The sequence below is a fragment of the Macaca mulatta genome, chromosome 4 (assembly GCF_049350105.2).
Source record: "Macaca mulatta isolate MMU2019108-1 chromosome 4, T2T-MMU8v2.0, whole genome shotgun sequence".
Classification (NCBI taxonomy): Eukaryota; Metazoa; Chordata; class Mammalia; order Primates; family Cercopithecidae; genus Macaca; species Macaca mulatta.
This window is the reverse complement of record NC_133409.1, coordinates 16,152,332-16,177,464: the sequence shown is the minus strand read 5'-3', so window position 1 is coordinate 16,177,464 and position 25,133 is coordinate 16,152,332. Positions and strand designations below refer to the sequence as shown.

Below are 25,133 nucleotides of genomic sequence, written 5' to 3'. Positions count from 1 at the left end.
ATAACAATCAGGTATTTTTCTTGTATTGAAAGATGTGTAAGACCATGAACCAGATTATTTGTTCACTGTAACTAGCTCAACAAAACACTGTTACTAAAAACTTTTCTAAGATACAGAAATGGCTAGCTATGCAGGCCACTTTTCCTACCAAACAAAACAATATCTCTTTAACATAAAGGCAAAACATAGCAGTTAACTTCTGAACGATAGCCAAAATTTCCTATAATCTAGGTGTCATATACAACTGTACGATGTGGATATCAGTATAACTGCAAATGTGAAAACATGGTGGGGAGGGAACAACTTCTGAGGAAGCACTAACTGACTTGAAGCTTCAGAGGGGTTAGCAAGATACAGGGAGAGATGCCGCAAGATTCATTCATCCCTAAATGCTACTGAAAATCCTACTTTGCGATTGTAACTACCTAAAAAGAAATAGGAGACTCCGTCTCCATACAGGGAGTGTAGAGTTGCATTAAAGATTACAGCCAAAAAGCCTCCCTTTCAGGACCTTTTTGATAATCTACTTTCAAACTACTGAATTGCTGATGTTTTGATTTACACTTTTTTATTTATTTATTATTTGGAGACAGAGTTTCTCTCCTGATACCCAGGCAGGAGTGAAATGGCACAATCTCAAAACAAAACAAACAAAAAACCCTAGGCTCTTCATTAGTTCCATGGGTTTTCCAGTATCTAGCAGAGTTAAAACAAAGTTGCATTTTCTTTTTTCCTTTTCTTTTTTTTGAGATGGAGTTTCGCTCTTATTGCCCAGGCTGGAGTACAGTGGCGCCATCTCAGCTCACTACAACCTCTGCCTCCCAGGTTCAAGCGATTCTCCTGCCTCAGCCTCCTGAGTAGCTGGGATTACAGGCATCCGCCACCATGCCCAGCCAATTTTTTGTATTTTTAGTAGAAACGGGGTTTCACCATGTTGACCAGGCTGGTCTCGAACTCCTGACCTCAGGTGATCCATCTGCCTCGGCCTCCCAAAGTGCTGGGATTACAGACGTGAGCCACTGCGCCCAGCCCAAAATTACACTTTCTAAGGAAAAACAATGTTCCACTTAATTGTATTTCCTTTTATTCTTCCCCAAAGCATTTGATTCCTCTTACCTAAGCAAGAAGCATGCACATGTGAACAGGTAAAAATTCAAGTAAAAAGAGACAACTCATGCCTGTAATCCCAGCACTTTGGGAGGCCGAGGCAGGCAGATTACGATGTCAGGAGTTTGAGACCAGCCTGACCGATGTGGTGAAACCCCGTCTCTACTAAAAGTACAAAAATTAGCCAGGTGTGGTGACACGCACCTGTAGTCCCAGCTACTCAGAAGGCTGAGGCAGAAGAATTGCTTGAATCCGGGAGGCTGTGGTTGCAGTGAGCCGAGATGGCGCCACCGTACCCCAGCCTGGGCAACAGAGCGAGAGTCTGTCTCAAAAAAAAAAAAAAAAAAAAAGAGACAACTCAAGTTCAGCTTGCTCCCTCAGACACAGCAGGATGTGAGACACTCCTCTGAGTGCCATGTCATCGGCAGCTTGCTGGGCACCATAATGGGACTGTGATGCCGTCAGCATTTTTCAATAGTTGTACTGCCCAACTTGGAGTCAGCTTACTTCCCCTTTCCAAAGTCTTAATTTCACCAAGTGAGATTTATAACCATAGAGAAAGAGGCATCAAATGCCTTCCCCACCCCCACCACCTGTTGAAATGACCTTAGAATTTCAGCATTTTATAATAAAATTGAGTCCTGTTATATTGAAAATCCTTCAGGGAAATATTCTATTACTTCTGGTCTGTTATTAATTTGTATCCCACAACAGATCCTAAGCTACTTGGAAACAGCTGACATTTCCTCTCTCAGTCATTATCTCCAGTGCCCAGGACAGAGCCCAAAACAGAGCGTGTTAGATAACTTGGTAAACATCTGTAGAAAGAGAATTAACAGTAAGATGTGTAAACTCACTTATACTTAGTGTGAATGAACTTCTTCAGGCCCTTTCCTGAGAAATTTCGGGTACATTATCCATTGCGTGGGAAGAGTTAACAGACCCCTGAAGAGAAGTGAGCCTAAGAAAGGCTCCTCCTCAGTTCTGCCTAGAAACATTGTCCTGCTGTGGATCAATCTAAAAGAGAATGGTTCTCCAAAGGAAACCCCAGACTTTTGCTTGAACAGCACATGGAAGTGTCTTGTTCCTCTATGGAAGTCTCTCTACACTTCAGAAACATAGTTCAAGATATTAATAATTTGCAATTGTTTATTCACCACAAAGTAAGACCAAGAAACAAGGACCCTTCTTTCTAATCCCAGAATGTGTGATAGAGCACTCAACCAATCACTAACACTTAAATTAATCAACAACATAAAGAACATCGTATTTGCAGAATGTTATCTAGTCAATGCAATATGTTGAATGATTAAAACCCAACTCCTGGTGCTTGCTTCAGCAGCACTTTGAACAACAATTTACTAAAATTGGAATGACACAGAGAAGATTAGCGTGACCCCTGCACAAGGATGACATGCAAATTCATGGAGTATTCCGTATTTTAAATAAATAAATAAATAAAATAAAAATCCTAGCTCTTAGAGTCAGATAAGCCTGGGGTTGAATTCTGGCTCCACTTCTTACTTAAACTCTGTAAGCCTGAGTTCTCAAATCTGAAAAGGAAGATATTAACAAAGTCTATCAGAGAATTGTAGTAAGGTTTAAATAGGAACGCATTTAAAGTGCTTAGCCACAGGAAAGTACTGAAGAAATGTGCACCATCATTTGGAGACCTAGATTCCATTCCACCACCACCTCCCTGTATATCCTTAGGCTAATCACTTGCTGTAAAGAAGGTAATGGAAACAAGGAGACAGAACTAGCTGTACTCTAACACCAGCATTATCAATCATGAGTACGGTAATAGGAAATAGACCAAAACTTTGAAAAATAAAAGGCTTAAACAAATTCCAGATATTTCTTGGCATGTATTTGAAGCTTGCATATGCTTGATCACAGATGACTCAGCATTCGAATATCAAAGTGAAAAAGCGTGAACAATCAAACTTCAAAGCAGATATTCTCAAATAGTGCCTGTGGTAGATGAGGGACTTTATGAAACACCTTTGTGTGTGTCTGTGCACTGAGGGAAAGAGAAAGGGGTAGGGGACAGGGGAAGAGAGAGAGATCTCAACAATAACTGGCTTAAAGACTATCTTGTAATCATTTTTTCAGCACTAAGTTTAAATGTTTTCTTCCTCAGCCCTTAACATCTATCAGTCATATATGTATTACCTAGCACCCAAGTAATGGCCATTGTTCAATCTAGATGCTGTGTTATACAGGACCATTACAAGTGCAGAGGGCCCTTCTGTAGGAATCAGACAAAGGGCACCCAGAGCCCAGGCTGGTTTTCAGTCCCCACTTAGTTTGGCACCCTTGTGCAATGGCACAACCAGATGTAGATATACAGCAGTCAGGCAGAGAAGCACAAAGATCTTCACACATTTAACTAGCACACCTGTACAACTGATTGTATGATATATAACCACGCATACACAAACAAGACTATAAGAATTGTCAAAGACTGAACTGAATAAAAAGAAGATATTCATCAAAATGGTAAACACAAAGTTTCACAGAGTGCAAAAGAAAAACTAGGTTCCTTCCCTCACTTTCAGCTACCCAGTATTGGGATATTGTAGCCAATTGGAACTTTGGGGACAAGTAGTAGGTAGAGACTTTGACACTGCAAAATTCTGATCCCTGGCAAAGCTATGGTCTCTCTCTGGCAATTGCTCACCCTCTCTCAAAAAAAAACAAAAAAACAAAAAACACCCACAGACACCAAAGGATCTACTTAACTGAACTTGCAAAAATGATGATAAACAAACGACTGCTGTTGTCTTGACGGCATTAAAAATCTGTAATCCCAGGCAGGAATATGGTAAATGTTGGAACTAGTCTTTAAATGTTAACTCTGTCAATTCTGCCTTTTTTGGGGCTTTTCTCTCTGACACCCAATACTCACATAGAAAAGACACCAAACTACTTTTGTTTACTATTATATATGCATATCTCCCCTGCTAAACTTTACCATGATTACCTTCCTTAAATGGTTAAGTACATGTTACTACATTTTTAACACTTTTTGTACCTAGCCCATTGACCTGCATACCACAGCAGTTTCAATAGCTATTTAAAGAACAGAAATTCCAGGTTAAATATGGACCGTATTCACATGCATAAAGAGACAGTATACAGGCATATTCATTGCAGCATTGTTTAGAATGAGTTTGGAAACAATCTAAATGCCTATCAAAGGGAGAATGCATAGAGTATAATACAGTCAAACAATGCAAACCATGTAAGTTAAAATGGAAAGAATTTGAGTTATCAGTTCACACTGAGGTATTATGTAGATAAGTCACAAACATGATGCGGAATGGAAGAAAAGTAAGTTGCAGAATGATGCAAATAGTATAATAGTATTTATATATGGTTTTAAAACTCTCAACATAACCCAGCATTACTTTTGTCTTAGAATTTATTACAGTCTTGCCCATTTCTTATATGCATACTTAAAGACCTAAGGAATATTCGCTCTAAAAATAATAGAAAATCAAGGTTAAAAAAAAAAAAAGACTATTAATCATATAAAGTTGCCCCAAATGATGGGGAGGGAGGTTGATTCAGTAATGGAAATCACTTAGCCCTTGAAGTCAGTTGATATGTGTTTTATTGCCATTCTACTACCCACCAAGACACTTTCACTGAGCTACAGTTTTCTCATCTAAATGGGATTGACCATGCTCACCTTGCAGGATAAAGTGAAATAATTTATGTTAAAGTGTCATGCAGAAGGTCTTAGACTTGTTTTTTGCCTAATCAGCCAAAAAGTCATAATAATGCTCTACAGGGAGAAAATGCTGAATCTGCACCATTTGTATCTAATTTACTATATGGTTAAAAAAATGTCAAAAAACACAACAGGAGGAGGGAAGAAGCAACCCCTCACCTTCCTCATCCCAGTCCCTAATCCGGCTGTCCCGTGTTTTCTACATTTAGCCCAGAGGGCAAAAAAAGGGTGGGGGGGGGCGGGAAGGCACGGAACCCTGACTCTTGCAGGGCCCCCTTCGGAACTCCAGTGACCTTCGTACAAATCTCTTTCATTCCTCCAAACTCCACCCCCCGCCCCGCCAACATACGCACACCCCTCTGCGGCCCAGGAAGGCAGATGAAGAACTACACAACTGGCATAGTCACGAAAGAGACCACAAAAATGACAGGGCGATGTGTGGGGTTGAAGGTTCTGGGGTTCTGTTTGTTTTCAAACATTAAAAGGAAGGATTCCTGTGGACTGTTAGTGTCTACTCTGCCGAGGGGAAAGGAGGACGATCTCGGCAAGTAAGTTCTGCAACCTGCTTGCAAACACACAGCTCTGCAGCTGGATTCCACATAAAGACAGGCACCCCGAGGCCCCAGAAGCGGCAGGCTCTGTCTGCAACTCGACAGACCCCCCCCCACGCTCGCACCCTCTGGCACGAGGACCCACCGACATGCACACTCGGAGGCAGACACAGCCCACACGCGGGATGCGCTCGGGGGCCCCATGCGGGTCCCCCAGGCTGGTCTTGGCGGGCGCCGCGCCTCACCTGTCTTAAAGACCATCTTGTCATCGTCTTTGGAGCCGAAGGTTTTCAGCATGGACACGAAGAGCACCCCGCAAGCGTTCTGGATGCCGAACACCGACCCGTTGCACCACATGGCCGCCAGCATCACCAGCCAGCCCCAGCCGCCCTCGGGGGGCTCAGGAGGCTCATGGGGCTCCGCGTCCGCCGGCCCCGCCAGCTCCACCTCCACCTTCTCGACAGCAGCCTCGGGGCTGTCCGAGGGTCCCGGGCCGGGCGGCGGAGCGACCCCCGTGGGCGCGGGGCCGAGCGGCTGCGCCTCGCTTGTGCCCCGCGCGGAGTCCGGCTCCTCCTGGGAGAGCACCATGGCCCGAGGCGGCCCCCTCAGGCGCCGGAGGAGCGCTAGGGACGCGAGTTACCAGCGGGCTCCCGGAGGAGCTGCGGGACTCCTGGCGGGCTAACGAGGCCGAGGCGAGGGCGGCGGAGCCCCTGGCGGGCGGGCGGGCAGCGCGCAGGCGGCCGCGAGGACAGCTGGCGCGCGCGAACGCCTCGAGGATCGCCACCGAAGCCTCCGGGTCACAGCCCCGCACCCCCGACTGAGCCCACGGCCAGTCGCCGGTTCTTAAAAGCACCCCCCACCCCGCCGGTTGGGGGCGTGGCCGGGAGCGGGACGTGCCCCCACAGCCTCCCGATGATTGGGCCTCGGAGAGCGGAGGCGGGGCGCCCCGCGGCGCGCGGCCCCAGGTGCCTGCTGCAGACGCCGTCTGCGCGCGCGTCTGCGACGGGGCCTCCTCCCGCTCAGAGAGGGGCACAGATGTGTGGGTCACCCCGCCTCAAAGCATGGGCAGAAGGGGCGCGTCTCTTAGGTGCGGGCTCGGTGGGCCTTCAGGAGAGCAATACTCTAGCCTCAACTCACCGACACAGCGTCGCAGTCACAGTAACATTGTCTCGATTGTGTTTGTGTTATGTTTTGGCATTCACCTCTCAGTACTAATTATAGTATGTAAGATTCTTTATGCCACCTGGCTTCTTAAAGAAGTCGTCTGAAGGATCAGAGGCCTTATTTTATTACTTCAGTTCCATTCTCTTGCATTCGTATACAATTTCCTTATGAATATTTGGCACACCGAAGATGCTTATTTTCAGTCTTCATTGCACTGCAATTCCAAAATCTTCAACCAACTAATATTTTTAACAGACAGCTAGAAAGCATTACTTTTCAAGTACATCACAGTCGTTTTCACTTTAAACAAAAACTAAAACCTGTATTCAACTCCTCTGTCTCCCTGAAGCATGGAGTGCCATCCTACGTAAAAGGAAGGAAGAGTAACCTGCTATGCAATATTGAGGATGCTTCTTAATTTCTGTTATTCGGATTCTTCGCTTCAATCAAAGTCAGAATATGCTAGTTACTTGATGTGCCCACCTCTGTGGTAGAGTACACGGATGAGTGCGATCGATCACATTCTGCCTCTATCGGTTCATAAACTGGTAGGAAAGAGAGTCCTGGGAGAGACTAGGAGGCTCAGATGATGTGTTATAATACATGTACAAAAGAGAGAGGTGAGATAGTCCCTTAAAATTCTCTCCAGAACACTGTAGAAGAGCCTCTACAGCAAGCAGCCTTTGGCCGAAGCCCTGATTCATACATACGACTTCAGTAGGTCAAGGAAAAAGAGCATTCCAGGTAGAGAAGATAGCATAAACTAAGGAAAGCAAGGCGTGCTTGGTTGTGGAATGGGGAACACAGGTCAAGTGTAATCTGCCTTAGAAATGGGGGCAAAATAGTAAACTCAGGAATAGGCACATAAGTGCACAAAAATGAATGTATGAAGATGTTACCCCAGTATTGTTGGAAATAAGGAAAATTCGGAAGTATGATGTACCTTTATTTAATCAGTAGAGGACTGATTAAATACTTACTTTATAACTTCTAAAAGTTCTGAAGGTCATCTGTATTTATTGAGTTTGAAAGTTGTCCACAACATATTATTGGGCAAAGAAAGCACATTGATTATATATTTGCATGCACACAAACACACACATATGTAAGAATTATCCATGAGTCAATACTGATGTAAGTAAATGATTAAATAAATAATGAGGAGAGAATAGACAAATCTCTCCTGCAGGAAATATAAATACTTTATGAACATACTCCTCCCTCATGGAGGTGAAATACAATGGTTTACTCTTTAAGTGTGGGTATGCATAGTAACTTTCTTCCAAAGAGTATAGGATGGAAAGAGGGGGTGGGGGGAAGAAGTAACTTTAGGGTGCAAAAAATGGCATACAGTACCTCAACCAGATGCTAATGTATCCCCGATATGATGTGATGAAAATGGTACTTTACCTCTGTGGTCTTCCTGCCAAAACCCATAATCCCTGGCTAACCATCAGAAAAACATTAGACAAATCCCAATCAAGGGCAGTCTACAAAATACCCATTAAGTACTTTTCATTATTGTAAAGGTCATCAAAAACAAGGAAAGTCTGAGAAACTGTCACAGTCAAAAAGAGTGTAAGAGGGCTGGGCGCCGTGGCTCATGCCGGTAATCCCAGCACTTTGGGAGGCCGAGGCGGGCAGATCACTTGAGGTCAGGAGTTTGAAACTAGCCTGGCCAATATGGCAAAACCACATCTCTACCAAAAATACAAAAATTAGCCAGGCATAGTTGCGTGGGCCTGTAATTCCAACTACTCAGGTGGCTGAGGCAGGAGAATCACTTGAACCCAGAAGGCAGAGGTTGCAGTGAGCTGAGATCGTGCCACTGTACCCCAGCCTGGGTGACAGTGAGACTCCAACTCCAAAAAAAAAAAAAAAAAAAAAAAAAAGCCTAACAGACATGATAACTAAATGTATTGTGATATCCTGGATGGATGCTGGAACAGAAAAAGGACATTAGATTAAAACTAAGGAAATATGGACAAAGTGTGGGCTTTAGTTAAGAATAATGTATCAACATTGGGTCATTAATTGTAACAAATGAGGCAAGGTGTGGTGGCTCAAGCCTATAATTCCAGCACTTTGGGAGGCTCAGGTGGGAGGATTACTTAAGGCCAGGAGTTAGAGACCAGCCTGAGCAACACTGCTGAGACCAGCAACCAAGCTGGTCTCAAATTCCTGGCTTCAAGTAACACAAGATTCCATCTCTTTAAAAAAAAGAGTGTTTACTTCTAACCAATAGGCTATTGAATGGAGCAGAGTTTTAGGTGTCCAGGAAAACTACCTTCTGTTTCTATGTCCACACTAATCAATAACTCACATTGTATTATTGGATTGACCTCATCTTCTCCATCTGAAAATATGAACCTGTTTACTTATAACTACATCATAGCGATGGTATTTTTTTTTTTCCTGAGACGGCTAGAGTCACCAGGCTAGAGTACAGTGGCCCAATCTCAGCTCAGTGCAACTTCCACCTCCCAGGTTCAAGCAATTCTCCTGCCTCAGGCTCCCGAGTAGCTGGGACTACAGGTGTATACCACCATGCCCATCTAATTTTTGTATTTTTAGTAGAGACGGGGTTTCACCATGTTGGCCAGGATGGTCTGTATCTCTTGACCTCATGATCCACCCACCTCGGCCTCCCAAAGTGCTGGGATTACAGGCATGAGCCACCACACTCAGCTCAGTGATGGTATGTTTTTAATGAGTTCCTATTTATTAAGTGCTTTGAGATCAGACAAAAAGATTTATAAAATTTAAAAAGGTATAATTGCTCATTAAATCTAAATGCCAACAATACTTTATGTAGGCCTTTTCATCTCTAGTTTATGTTAAACTTATTTATTAAATCAAATAATCCACTTGATTCCTTATTCTATTTCAAAAGACCAACCTCTCCTATTTAGGACAGTCTTATTTATTTATTTTTATTTTGTCTTATTTTATTTTATTTTTGAGACGGAGTCTCGCTCTGTCACCTAGGCTGAAGTGCAGTGGCCCAATCTTGGCTCACTGCATTGAATGGAGCCCACAGTGCTGAGATTACAGGCTTGAGCCACCACATAGGGCCAAAAAGTACACTTTAAAAATGAGAATGAATTAACTCTCTCATCTCCACTTTTTTACCTCTCTTTCAGAAATCCCCTCAACCTGATTCTCCTTTGGTGTTACCCCTAATCCTCCCAAATCCAAGCTAAAACCTGGGTCCCCTTCCTGATATACCTCTCCCCTGATTCCCTCAAATACAATCCTGTCAACTCTAGCTCCAGAAGGTCTTTTGACTGGTTCCCTACTCTCCATTTTTGCTGCTGGTTCCTTAACGATTCCTTATCATTTCTCAAGGACCATCATAATGACCTACTAATTAGTTTTGCTGCCAACAAATTCTGCCTGCACCAATTCATCCTCTACCTGCCCAAACTCTGTTCTGCAGGCTTAAGGCCTGCTCCTCATTTCAGGAACAAGTATAAACACCTCTATTCCTCCCTGCAGACCCTGCTTCTGAAATGACCTTCTCTCCCCTTTTCTGAGTGGTGAAATCTCAATCTTCAAGGCTCAACTCTAAAATGGAATTCACTTCTCTGAAGATTTTATTGATCCTTCCTCTAGGCTGCCATATTTTATTTATAGCAGTTTTTATGGTCAATAGACTCTTCAATTCCCATCTCTTCAATCTCCTTGGCTAGTGTAGGAATTTTCAGACAGGTCAGATAGTCTTTCACAAATCTTTGAACCACAGGACCAAGTAGTGTAAGTGCACAACAAATATTTGTTGAACCAAATTGAATAGAATTCAAAAATAAAGAACCACAAAGTGCAAAATTGAGAAGATCCTATATTTTCAGAAGAAAACTTTTAAATATGTTTAAATCATGTGTTTCTTTTTTTAGTTATAGAAGTAATAAAGAGCTGGGCAAGGCGGCTCACGTCTGTAATCCCAGCACTTTGGGAGGCTGAGGTAGGCAGATTATTTGAGGTCAGGAGTTTGAGACCAGCCTGGCCAACATGGTGAAACCCCATCTCTACTAAAAATACAAAAAAATTAGCCAGGCATGGTGGCTCATGCTTGTAATCCCAGCTACTTGGGAGGCTGAGTCAGGGGAATCCTTGAACCCAGGAGGCAGAGGTCACAGTGAGCCAAGACTGTGCCTTTGCACTCCAGCCTGGGCAACAAGCGCGAAACTCAGTCTAAAATAAATAAATAAATAAAAAAGCCGGCTGCAGTGGCTCATGGGTGTAATCCCAATACTTTGACAGGCCGGGTGGGTGGATCACCTGAGGTCAGGAGTTCAAGATCAGCCTGGCCAACATGGAGAAACCCTGTCTCTACTAAAAATGCAAAAATTAGCCAGGGGTTGTGGTGCATGCCTGTAGTCCCAGCTACTCAGGAAGCTGTGGCAGGAGAATCACCTAAATCTGGGAAGTGGAGGTTTCAGAGAGCCGAGATCGTGCCATTGTATTCCAGCCTGGGCAACAAGAACAAAACTCTATCTCAAAAGAAAAAAAAAAAAACAAAACGGAATACAGGCCAGGCATAGTGTTTCACACCTGTAATCCTAGCACTTTTGGGAGGCCAAGGTGGGAGGATTACTTGAGCCCAGGAGTTCTAGACCAACCTAGGCAACATGGTGAGACCCTACCTCTACAGATAAAAAAAAAAAAAAAAAAAAAAAAAAAAAAAAAGTACTATATGCTTGTTATAGCAAATGTCATAAAAACAATAAAGTTTAAATCATTTACTATAGCCCAGGCATGGTGGCTCACCCCTGTAATCCCAGGACTTTGGGAGACCAAAGCAGGTGGATAACTTGAGACCAGAAGTTTAAGACCAGCCTGGCCAACATGTTGAAACACTATCTCTACAAAAAATACAAAAATTATCTGGGTGTGGTGGCGCACAGCTATAATCCCAGCTACTTGGGAGGCTGAGGCATGAGAATCACTTGAACCCAGGAGGCAGAGGTTGCAGTGAGCCAAGATGGTGCCACTGCACTCCAGCCTGGGCAACAGAGCGAGACTCTGTCTCAAAAAAAAAATAAAAATAAAAATAAAATAAATAAATAAATATATATATATATATATAGTAGAACCACTCAAATAACCCATTTTAACCTTAATATTTGTTATTAATTATGCATGTATGAGAGATACCATATTTGTTTTGTATTTTTCCTGTAAAAATGGTGTAGTATCACCAAAAAAATTAAGCAACTCTTTTGATCCTTAGTTCAAACTGCTGCATTCAAGATGATGAGTGACACATGAAGAAGCCTGATAAGATTAGGATGCCCAGAGGACAACTAGAGTCACTTATATATAGGGGTTTAGCCACAGGCCTTCTTGAGAGGTTCTTATGTCTCAAATCTATACATCAGCAAACATACCCACCAATTATTATATATTATGAACCTTCAGAATTGCTCAAAAGCCACAGGTCTACTGTATTTCCTTATAGTCTTTGTTTCTATGCATTTTAAAACAAAATGAGAATCATAGTTTTACGGACTTAATTGTATCCCCCCCAAAATTCATACGTTGAAGCCCTAATCCCCAGTACCTCAGAATGTGACTATACTTGGAGGTAGCACCTTCAAAGAGCTAATTAAATTAAAATGGGTCATTAGGGTGGACCCAAATCCAACATGACTGGAGTCCACATCAGAAGGGGAGATTGGAACCTAGAGAGTGAGCAGGGAAAGGCCATGTGAGGACACGGGAAGGAAGAGGACAGCCATCTGCAAGCCAAGGAGAATGGCCTCGGGAGAAATCACACCTGCTGCTGATACCTTGATCTTGGACTTCTGGACTCCAGAAGTGTGAGAAAATACATTTCTGTTGTTTGAGCCTGGCGTAGGGCCACGTGCCTGTAGTCCCAGCTACTCAGGAGGCTGAGGCAAGATGATCATTTGAGCCCAGGAGTTTGAGGCTGCAGTGTGCTATGACCACACCTGTGAATAGACACCACACTCCCGTCTGGGCAACATTTTGAGACCCCCTATCTCTAAAAAACCAAACAACTTCTCTTGTTTGAGCCCCTAGGTCTGTGGTATTTCATTTTGGCAGCCCAATGAAACGAATGCAACATAAACAAAAATTAGCTGGACATGGTGGTGCATGCCTGTACACCCAGCTACTTGGAAGCCTGAGGCAAGAGAATCACTTGAGCCTAGGAGGTCAAAGCTGCAGTGAGCCATGATCATACCGCTGCACTCCAGCATGGGTGACAGAGTGAGACTCTGTCTCTTAAAAACAAAAACTAACACAGTACACATAATAAAGCACAGTTTTGTATCCTGCATTTTTTTCACTTATCACATCATAAATAATTTCCCCGTGTTATCAAATATTCTTCAAAAGCAGGGTACAAATGGCTATAAAGCATTCTACTGTGGAGATGGACCATAATTTATTTAGTCACATCCCTATCATTGTACATATATATTATTTCAGGTTTTCCACTATAATAAATAATACTGCAATAAACATCTTTACACACAAATCTTTGTATCTCAAATAAGTTCCTAGAATAAAGTTCTAGATGGGAGATTACTAGTGAAAAGCAATATTTTAAGGCACCTAATACACTGCTAAATTTTAAAGAACTTTATTAATTCATACTACCACAAGTACTGTATCAAAATGCTCATGTTAGTGTACTCCAGGAATTTTTTTTTTTTTTTTGAGACGGGGTCTCACTGTGTTGTTCAGTCTGGAGTGTAGTGGCGCAATCTCAACTCACCGTAACCTCTTCCCCCTGGGCTCAAGCTATTCTCCCACCTCAGCCTCCCAAGTAGCTGGGACCACAGGTGCACACCACCATGCCTGGCTTCTTCTTCTTCTTTTTTTTTTTTTTAATTTATTTTTAGTAGAGATGAGGTCTCACCATGTTGCCCAGGCTGGTCTTGAACTCCTCAACTCAAGCAATCTGCCCACCTCGGCCTCCCAAAGTGCTGGGATTACAGACATGAGTCACTGAACCCAGCAGGAAATCTTGAATAATATAATTATTTTTAAATCTTTGCCAATTTAGAAGAAAGATGAAATTTCATTGTTAGTTTCTTTTTCAAATCTTTGGGTATCAGTGCGAAAGATCATATTTATTGACCATCTGTATTTTCTTTTTTATAAATTGTTTCTTGGTGGTCGTTCTTCACATTTTCTAACAGAGAAATTGGCTTTTACTGAGTGATATTTATTAATATTTCTCCATGTAGATCCCATGCATTTCTTGTTAGGATTATGTCAGGCATTTCATTTGCATGCTGCCGATGCTGCTGTCACTGCTTTGGGGAATGAATGTTTTTCTGTAAGAACTTCTAATTGGTTACTGCTAATGCAGTAAAAAGCAATTAAGTTTTTATATAGTTATCTGATCCTACCACTGTAGTGTATTATATTTTTGAGAAATCTGGGTAAATTTAAATATAGAGCTTCAATTATCATTAAATGATAATTTTTCTTTTCATCTGGCATTTGACAGTAAAGCCAGTTCTCCTAGGTTAAAATAACACAGCCTTAAAAAGTTTTTCTCTGGGAGCTAAGCTATGAGGTCTCAAAGGCATAAGAATGATATAATGGACTTGTGGGACTCCGGGGAAGGGTGGGAGGAGGGTGAGGGATAAAAGACTACCCACCGGGTACAGTGTACACTGCTTGGATACACTGCACCAAAATCTCAGAAATCAAACTAAAGAACTTATCCATGTAACCAAAAACCACAAGTTCTCCAAAACCTATTGAAATTTTTTTTTAATTTATTTTTTTCTCATTTTACAGTTTATGTTACATCTAAATCCTACATCTTAAATGAATATACTTTTTTAATTTTTATTTTTATGCAGTAACAAATACCCAACCTATTTTATACTTCTGATGGAAAATAACTTCACCATTTCTTTACTTTATTTTTATTTTTATTTTTTGAGATGGAGTTTCACTCTTGCTGCCCAGGCTGAAGTGCAATGGCACGATCTCAGCTCACTGCAACCTCCACCTCCTGGGTTCAAGCGATTCTCCTGCCTCAGCCTTCCGAGTAGTTGGGATTACAGGCATGTGCCACCATGCCTGGCTAACTTTGTATTTTTAGTAGAGACAGAGTTTCTCCACGTTGGTCAGGCTGGTCTTGAACTCCTGACCTCAGGTGATCCACTCACCTCAGCCTCCCAAAGTGCTGGGATTACAGGCGTGAGCCACCATGCCCAGCACCATTTCATTTTTTTAATGTGACAACTTCTGTCCTCAAACATTTTGGTTTTTATCTCAAGTGTGTTCAAAAGCAAAACAATGTGCATCGGTTTTTATGCTGTTAATTGTTCTATCAGATTTCTCCAGCCTTGTGCTGGGGTATGTCTATAGGACAGAGCAGAGAGCAGCCCAAGGCTCCCAGGACACCCCTCAGGCCCCCCAGGACACTTCACCCTTGTGGGTGTCATATGGGCCCAGAGTCTGGTCTTCAGCTCTTTGTGTTCCAGAATCCAATTATCTCCCCTCACCAGAACCATTTAGCCTCTAGAGAACGATTTAGTGAAAGCAAATTTACACTAAAATGGATTGAGAACGTGCAATATCTTTTTTAAATGTAATTTCATGTGCTGTCAGGCCAACTTGAGAATTCTTACGGGTTGCATAGTGCCTTATTTTCCAAGGGGGAAAACTCTGTGTGACAAAACCTGTTACTATAAAAAGGCTCTTAGGGGATTCAGAACCACGTTAAAAAGATTTAATAATATTTAGAGAAAATGCCATCAAGCTATGCTACCCTGATGTCTCCCCAAGTCCACTATAGAAAACATATATAATGGCAAAAGCACTTGGGTTTTTCTTTATTTTTTGGTGGAGGGTCAGTGTTTTGAGACAGACTCTCACTCTTTTTCCCAGGCTGGAGGGCAATGGCGCAATCTCAGCTCACTGCAACCTCCGCCTCCTGGTTGAGTTCAAGCGATTTTCCTGCCTCAGTCTCCTGAGTAGCTGGAACTATAGGTGCACACCACCACATCTGGCTAATGTTTTGTTTTGTTTTGTTTTTAGTAGAGACAGGGTTTCACCATATTGGTGAGACTGGTGTTGAACTCCTGACCTCAGGTGATCTACTTGCCTCAGCCTCCCAAAATGCTAGGATTACAGGCATGAACCACTGTGCCTGGCATTTTTTTTTTTTTTTTTTTTTTGAGACAGAGTCTCACTTCGTTGCCCAGGCTAGAGTGCAATGGCACAATCTCAGCTCACTGCAACTGCAACCTCTGCCTCCAGGGTTCAAGTGATTCTTCCACCTCAGCCTCCTGAGTAGCTGGGATTACAGGTGCCCACCATCACACCTGGCTAATTTTTGTAATTTTTGGTAGAGACAAAGTTTCGCCATGTTGGCCAGGCTGGTCTTGAATTCCTGGCCTCAAGCAATCCACCTGCCTTGACTTCCCAAAGTGTTGGGATTACAGGGTGAACCACCATGCCCAGCCAGCATTTGGAATCAAATGAGCTTCTGTCACTTCACATCTGTGTGACTGTGGTCCAGTCGCTAGCTTGGACTCAAGAGGCTAGGTCTCTTGTGCTTAGGGACCTACAACAATTCCTGGGCATCTAACCCCAATTGCTCCACCCCATATGCCATCATTCTATTATGATAGCATCACCTCAGTCATGCTGTAGTTTATCTTAGATATGCTTTAGTACCATTAGTGAGGTTGGAAGAAACCCTTTTTTTTTTTTTTTTTGAGAAGGAGTCTCACTCTGTTACCCAGGCTGGAGTGCAATGGCATGATCTCGGCTCACTGCAACCTCCGCCTCCTGGGTTCAAGCAGTTTTCCTGCCTCAGCCTCCCAAATAGCTGGGACTACTGGCGCCTGTCACTACGCCTGGCTAACTTTTGTATTTTTAGTAGAGATGGGGTTTCGCCTCAGCCTCTCAAAGTGCTGGGATTACAGGCGTGAGCCACATTGTCTTTGAAAATATTCTGGAATGACAACTGTGGTTTAGATATTTAAACAGCTTCCTTTGCATACAGCAACATTGCCTAACCAGGTCTCAAGCTTTGGGAATATGTCCTATTTGTGGCCTGTGGCTCCCCATGCTGTGTCCGCAAAACACAGCTGCTCAACAGAGATCTGCCTTCAGCGCAGACCCTTCCTCCTAATGTTTGTTGAAACGTACTGAATAGAATTAAATTTACTGTCAGAAGAAGAAAAAGCATGTTTAAAAAATTCTTTAAATAGAGACAGTGTCTCACTCCATCACCCAAGCTGGAGTGCAGTGGTGCAATCATAGCTCACTGTAACCTCGCACTCCTGGGCTCAAGCGATCCTCCCAGCTCAGTCTCCCAAGTAGCTGTGACTACAGGCATGCACTAGCTACGTTTAAAACTTTTTCTGTAGAGACAGGGTCTTGCTATGTTGCTCAGGCTGGTCTCAAACTCCTGGCCTCAAGGAGACTTCCTGCCTTGGCCTCCTACATTGCTGGGATTACAGGGGTGAGCACTGTGCCTGGCCAAAAAATCATGTTTAATAATTTACATTTGGTGAAAATAATCGGTTTCCTTGTGTATAGCAGAAGTTAAAAGGATTTTGGAGGAAGAAGATTTGAGCAAGTTGTGACTCAACCCCTCACAAGCTTCTGACCTCAGGCCTCAGGACTATTGAGGAAATGAAGCAGAAAAATGACCAGAAGTTGTCTGTGACACATGCCTCACTGTGAACGTGCTGCTGTTGTTGCAATTACTGAAAATGATGTCCTTAGTTATAAATAGCTCTTGAAATGTATTCATGGACTCATACAATATTACCTCCAGAGGAGGGATTTTAGTATTTTGTCTGACCTCCTGCTTAAGACAAGAAACTCTTCTAAAGCATCATAGTAAAACTGAAGGGCCTACGCCGTGCCAAGAAACTATATCAGTGTATGTAAATGTCAGGGGGTCCGCATTAACAACATGGCTCGCAGTTACACCTCATCGCCTCCTCTGCTCACCTTCTGAGGGGCTCTGCATGGCACAGCTCCATACAAAGACTGTCTACTTGGGAGGAGAGTGTGGGATGGCGTCATGGAAACTTGTTCTTCCAAATCACAGTGGAGGTGAATCTCCAAAGAGAGCCTTCTGCAGTGACAGGGAAACCTAAAACACCATGTGGAAGGAACCTCAAGAATCACGGATTCCTGGGTTTTTACTGTAACTCATAGTTAGAAACACGTCGGATGTCATTACCCAGTACACACACACAAACACACACAATTGGAACAACAGTCTAAGTAAACAATGTTTACATTACTAAGTACAAGACAGCATATTCTGATCTGTTTTGTTTCGTTTTTAAAAAACTGTTGATAAAAACTCTAAATTGATTCCACCACCTACTAATAGATTGTGCTTTGAGGTTTGAAGAACATTGATTCAGTCTAATGCTCCCATTTTACAAATGAAGAAACTGAGGCTGGGAAAAATGAAATGACGGACATTTGACTATTCCCTGAATACACGGATGTCTACAGCATGACAGCAACAAGACCCCAGGCTTCCAGAGCCTCAGCATGGCCTTGCTTCAGTGGCCCCTATACCTTCTCCTGTCCACGTGTAGAGAACTAATATTTCCTATTTCTATTTTAAAAGAGAGGAGGTTAGATGAGCCTTCCCTTCTTCTCACCTGCCCTGACCTGCCCCCATTGCTATGGCTTCACATACTAGTGACCGCAGAAAAGAGCACCCTATGGGGAATGTAGGGGTCTTCTTCTCCTCAGATCTTATGTTGATGGGGATTTTTTTCTTCCAATTAGTTAGCCAACCCGTGAGAAAGATCACCTGAAGCTTGGCCTCTGAAAATTAAGATAAAAGATAGTTCCTTTCCATGGGGAGAAATGGGATGTGGGGAGAATCCTGCAGATAACTGGTCCATGACTAACCCTGGTTGGTCAAGCGCCATTTGGGCCAACTGGGTAGCTATCTGGAAGTGTGACAACCCCGATCCCGGAACTAGTGTGATGGATTTCAGAGAAGCAAAGCGTCACCTATTTGCCCTCAGGCAAATGGCTTCCTCAACCTTCTCATCCTAAGACCATCCTACTCCTTCCTCGCTCCCTTCCTCCTGGCTTAGATGAGGGGTAAAGGGTGTGTATTTTTCAAATGATAAACTCCTTTTGAGATTGGCAGTATGTTACATACAGAATATACAGAAACCGTCATTGCCTGGTCCTGGTTATTTAAAGGAATCAGGAAAACAAATACAAAAACAAAATCAAGAATATCTTTTTGTTGGCTGTGTTTCCACAGGCCATATTTTTGAACATGAGGTAGAAGGCTGTGGATACATAAAAGAAAAGAAAATGGTTAGAGTAGACAGGCAAGTTGACTGCTAGCCATGAAAAATGTATGATTGGGAGGGTTTTTTTTTTTTTTTTTCTCTCTCTCAGTAAGAAAAATATATACTGTTGTTCTAGGGAGTTCGATCTGTTTTTCCTTAGAATTCCACAACATTTCTCTCAATTCCCCTTTCTCCTTCCCACCTGTCTTCCTACTTCTTCCCCACCTACCCTCAAACAATAAGACTTAAGATCAAGATATTGAAGTTGAGATACAAAGTCTAGGACAGGAGCCAAAACCCCTACACTGGCAGATTAGAACGGGAGATCAGCTAGTACTGGTGGAGATACTGTGTCTTACCTCTCTTGGCTCTGACTCCAGCACAGTTCCTGCCTGGAACTTGAAAGGTGCTCCATATAAACATATAGAATAAATAAGTGGCATATATAATGTAAGAACAAGCGGAAGACCTGAAGGATATCAGCTCAGAATCTGGATTCCAGACTTCAGGGTCAGAATCAGGAAACCAAGAAGTACAATGAGAAGAGAGTACTGAGCTAGACTCAGAATACATAGATGGTCACAAGTCAGAATCAAGAATGGTGGAAAACATGCCATTTTAACATGCTAGCCAGGGAGAAACACAAAATGGGTTTCTCCAATTATATGACAATTGTACCTATATGACAAGTGACAACAAATTGGCTTAGCATCAGTAAACAAGAGTTTTCAGAGAAGTAAACTCAAGATGAATCTACAGCTACTCCAAAACCATGCAAAATTAAACTACATTATTACAAATATAACATCTAGAATTGTGCTTCCCAATGTGATCACCACTGGCCATATGCAGCTATTTAAATTTAAAATAATTAAAGTAAAATTAGACGTTCAGGTCTTCATTCTCATTAGCCATATTTCAAATGCCCAATAACCACAGGCAGCTGGTGGTTATGATTGGACAGCACAGATACAGAACATTTTCCTCATCACCAAAAGTTCTATTAGACAGCACTGGCGTAATGAGCAGTAATGGTGACCCTCTGCTCTGGTGTATTCAGTCAGCCCTGCACATCACTCTAAGTGAAGCAGGGACCAAAAAAAAAAAAAAAATCAGAAGAGGGTAACTACAAAGCTAAAACACATCATTTGTGAAATAGTTCAAAAGACTAGAGATATTAAGCCTGGAGTAGAGGAAAACTCAGTAGGGGATGTGAAGATTATCTTCAAATATTGGAGGACTGGCAGGGGGATAAGGAAATGGTATTGTTACAAGCGACGTAAGGGATAGAATTAAACCCATGGATCAGAGTTAGAAGGAAAAAGATTGCTATCTCAGCAGAAGGAAGAACTCCTTCTCCATCAGAGCTGTCCAAAGTCAGGGTAGACTGCCTCATAAAGGAGTGACCTGCCATCCTGGGGATCTCAGGCAAAGGCTGAGCGTAGGCCTGACAAACAGGTAGGACAAAACAGACACAGACAGGGTGCGATGGTTCACACCTGTAATCCCAATGCTTTGGGAGGCTGGGGCAGGAGGATCACTTGAGCCCAGGAGTTCGAGGCTGCAGAGAGCTATGATTGTGCCACTTCACTCCAGCCTGGGCAACGGACCAAAACCCTATCTCAAAAAAATAAAATAAAAATAAATAAAAAAACAACTTGTGGAAAGAAGGAATTTATTTATTTATCAAATATGTCAGGCAGGAGGGGAAACTTCAAATGTGAGTGGGTAGACTAATCTTTGAAACCCTTTCAAACTCTGAGAACTTCTGATGCCTCTGATTGAGATTCAACCACTGGCTGAGAAATTCTGGAGGGTGAAGTAGGCAAAGGGTCTGGACTCTTGAACAAGATCAGGTGCAAACTCAAGAATATGACAGGCGAGAGAGAGCTCCAGAGCAAAAGAGGAGAAGAAAACAGTCATCAATTAAGTGGAATTAAGTGAACCAGAGGGACAGAAAAGGAGGTACAAGAGGAAGGAGACAACTTGAGAAAAAAGAAAGACTAAAAGACTTGGAGTGTGAAGGAAGAATGGAACAAGTGTGGGAGGTTTGTGACAAAAGGCACAAATAGAAGCTTCGATTTTGACTCTTCCCTGACTCAGACAGCTCTTCATGAGACAGTTTCTTAAATAGGAGTAGAAAAAATATGATGGGCTATGTAGCCAGAGAGCTTGATAAAGGGAGACAAAAACAGATGAATAAAATAAACACAACACATTACAAAGCTTTTAAAATACCAAAGTGGAAAATATTTGAACACCGCCACCCACGGAGACAAAAGGATTTCATCTTCTACTGCCCACACACCTTCCAGACGTCCAATAGTCTAATAAAAAATAATATATTAAAAATTTATTTTAAGTGGTTTTTTTTTTTTTTTTTTTTTTTTTTTTTTTAACAGACGAGGTCTCATTATGTTGCCCAGGCTGGCTGCTTGAACTCCTTTGCTCAAGCAATCCTCCTGCCCTGGTCTCCCAAAGTGCTGGGATTACAGATGTGAGCCACTGCAGCGGCCATATTGGGAACTATTTTGAAATGAAGATTGTATTGGTTTCCTGTTACTGCTGTAACAAATGCCCACAATGTACTGGCTTAAAATAGCACACATTGATTCTCTTACAGATTTGAAGGTCAGCAGTCTGAAGTCAGTCTTATTGGGCTAAAATTAAGATGTTAGCAGGGCTGGTTCCTTTTGGAGGCTCCAAGGGAGAATCTGTTGTCTTTTCCAATTTCTATTTATCATATAATGAAATGTATTTAATTATTTTAATAAAAAAATAGATCCTGGCTGGCACAGTGGCTCACGCCTGTAATCCTAGAACTTTGGGAGGCCACGGTGTATGGATCATTGGAGGCCAGGAGTTCGAGACCAGCCTGGTCAACATGGCGAAACTCTGTCTCTACTAAAAATACAAAAATTAGCTGGGCATGGTGGTGTGCACCTGTAATCTCAGCTACTCAGGAGGCTGAGGCAGGAAAATTGCTGGAACCTGGAGACAGAGGTCATAGTAAGCCAAGATCATGCCACTGCATTCCAGCCTGGGCAATAGAGCAAGACAAAAAAAAAAAAAAAAAAAGGAAGGAAGGAAGGAAGGAGAGAGAGAGAGAGAAAGAGAAAGAAAGGCCCTTACCATTTATGATGAGTTTAGTCTCAAAGGAATCTTTCTGTTGGAAAACCTAGATGTACTACTCAGTTTCTACAATAGTAATACATGTCTACACCACCTGATAGCTTTGAGCAGTAATTGTAGTCATAAAGCATTTGTGAGATTTTAAGATTAAATTTTGACTCCTTTCCAACTAACTCATTCTGAAATGTGGGGAGGACTGTTAAATCTTTCTGCACTGTGGTTTCTGGCCACATTTAAGTCTGGGCTTTCTTCCCTGACCTGGCACAAATTAAGAGTGATATGGGCTTTTATAGTCAATCTTTGAAAACTTTCTATTTATTATAGAGATATATATATATCCAATAATGGCCACTTTTTATGATATAAGAATTTGAGGGAGCAAATTTGGCACAATGATTGTCAGTCTCTTGAAACTAGTAAGTCTCAAAACTAGACAAGGTAATTAATTTCTAGATTAGATACTAATCATCATTGTAGCTTCCTGAAGGTCAACAGGAGAAAGACAGAAGCTCACGTAAGCACCAGCGTAAGGTTATAATTTAACCAGTAGTTCTCTTTTGTGATGACCACATTCCTACACAGAAAAGGAAACATTTGTTCAACAGTTTAATCTGTCTCATTTCTTACTGTGGATTTGAAGAGATTTACCGTTGAGAGGCAATTGTGCATTTTTCTAACTCCAGCTCCTTTCTTAAACTTTAGGATGGAGCTCAATTCACAACGTATATCAAAGGAGGGGGTCTGATGATATGGTTGTAGTCCTTTGCTCAACCATAGAAAGATTCAGTCACCACAGTCACATGGTTATGAAAAAAGTAAGGTTTAGAACATGAAGTTACCAGTCCCTGAAATAATCAAGGAGCCCTGTTTAGTGCTGTACTGAATCACACAGATCCCTTTTTAGTTTTAAACCCAGACTGTCTCCAGTTCTCACATACTGTAACTTGTTTAGTGCCTGTGTTGTCTCAGTGCCTATCACTTCCTGCTCCTTATTCATTCCACAGTCATATTTGAGCACCTGTTCCATGCCAGCCAACATATTAACATGTTGGAAGAATAACCAACACATTGTAGTGTTGTGCCGTTTACAAGCCACTTTTACAAACACCATATCGTTTGGCAATGTAATGTGAGCTATTCAAAGTCAAGAACCGAGACCCCATTCATCCTTGCATCATCTGGGACTTAGTTTGGTGCCTGCTTAATGCTCATTTGTTGAATGAATGAATAAATGGAGAATAGAATGAATGAATGAGTGAATACAAAAAGCCTCATATCCCTAGTCTATGCTATTAGTTTTCATAGGATGATCAAACAATTACTTTTCTCTGCAACTCTTTTTTACCCTGGAAACACTTTGTGCTTCCTACTCATTTCTTTCTCCCCTGTAGAGCAACACCTCCTAATGATGCCCAGAGGCAGCACCCCAGCTCCGCGCAAGTCCCTAGACTTGCTGCTGCCTCTGCTTCTTTGCTGAGGCTGTTCCGGAGGCTAATGATCTCTGGGTGAGGGGTCACACTGTCTCAGCCCCATTCCCATTCTGGCCTCTTTTTGAAACCAACCAACACTTTATGGACCATGATACAAACTGTATCACTCCTATTACTACTGTTGCAGAATAATTTTAATTGGGATTTTTAAAAGCTGTGTAACAAGACTTCCCTTGTTAACTTAGAAATCAAGAAAGCAACAAGCCAAGAAATCTAGAAAACAGTGGTGGAAACCATAAGCCAAGCTGATGCGCATTTAGTACTCAGGATGAGATCAACAGGCAGAATCAGAGAATGGATGGCATCCAGAGATTGCTAAAAATATTTCAAGCAATACTCTACTAACTTTGCAAACAGAATGCTCTTTTCCTCTTTTCCCTTTTATTAAAAAGATAATCAGGCCAGGCACAGTGGCTCAAGCCTGTAATCCCAGCACTTTAGGAGGTCAAGGGGGGGGTAGATCACTTGAGGCCAGGAGTTCAAGACTAGCCTGGGCAAAATGGCGAAACCTCATCTGTGCTAAAAATACAAAAATTAGTTGGGTGTTGTGGCTCATGCCTGTAATCTCAGCTACTCAGGTGGCTGAGGCATGAGAATTGTTATGAACCCCGGTGGCAGAGGTTGAGGTGAGCAGAGACTGAGCCATTGCACTCCAGCCTGAACAAAAGAGTGAGGCTCTGTCTTAAATAAATAAATAAACAGTACCGGCTGGGTGCGGTGGCTCATGCTTGTAATCCCAGCACTTTGGGAGGCCGAGGTGGGCAGATCATGAGGTCAGGAGATCGAAACCATCCTGGCTCACACGGTGAAACTCCATCTCTACTAAAAATACAAAAAATTAGCCGGGCGTGGTGGTGGGCGCCTATAGTCCCAGCTACTCGGGAGGCTGAGGCACGAGAATGGCGTGAACCCGGGAGGCGGAGCTTGCAGTGAGCAGAGATCACACCACTGCACTCCAGCCTGGGCGACAGAGCGAGACTCTGCCTCAAAAAAAAAAATAAATAAATAAACAGTACCTTCCAAATCACCACAAATTTTTAAAACAACCCCAAGCACAGATAAGACTTCAAAAAAAAAACAAGGCCCTCCTTTCCTGCCTACGCAGGCAGTGGTCCAGTTTCTTGGTGCACTCATCCAACAGCTATCTATTGAGCTTGCTTGTTGGGCACTCTTGGGGATGCAGTGGGTTGTTTTGTTTTGTTTTGTTTTGTTTTGTTTATAAATGACAGATAGGGATTCTGCTAGGTGCTCAGGGAAGGAGACAACACTTCAGCTGAGACTGAAGGATGAGCAGGAACAGCACATGCAAAGAGCCTGAGGTGAAAGGGGCTGGGCTGTTCCCCCACCCAAGAGACTACAGAGGGAGGGGGTTTGAGAGGAGATCCGAAATGAAGGCAGGAGCCAGATGGTAGAGATCCTAAGGTCAGAGGAGGCAGCTGAGTATGATTCTGAGCACGAGGAGAGCCACAGGAAAAATAGATTTTCAGGTTCTGATGTGTTTTTCTCTGTGCCACATACAGTGACATGAGCAACATCAAGGTCCAATGGCCTCCTAAGTGGCACAAAAGTTATTGGCCGCCCCCTTAGCCTCGTTTATTTGGATGCCACTTTAGAGGATTAGCTAGGTCAATATGTCTGTTACTTTACTAAACACTTCTTT

At 42.6% G+C, this 25,133-nt stretch overlaps 1 protein-coding gene and 1 pseudogene across 1 annotated transcript in view; one reads left to right on the top strand and one right to left on the bottom strand.

The window, feature by feature from the left end:
* The window catches only part of SLC16A10 (solute carrier family 16 member 10), a 138,677-nt gene extending 132,605 nt beyond the window's left edge, over nucleotides 1-6,072 (bottom strand). Inside the window, 1 exon segment of the mRNA NM_001260620.1 lies at nucleotides 5,643-6,072. Coding sequence (NP_001247549.1) covers nucleotides 5,643-5,985 — 343 coding nt within the window. The 5' untranslated portion in view covers nucleotides 5,986-6,072.
* On the top strand, nucleotides 2,439-2,551 carry LOC114677799 (U6 spliceosomal RNA; annotated as a pseudogene).
* Nucleotides 6,073-25,133: the final 19,061 nt, after the last annotated feature.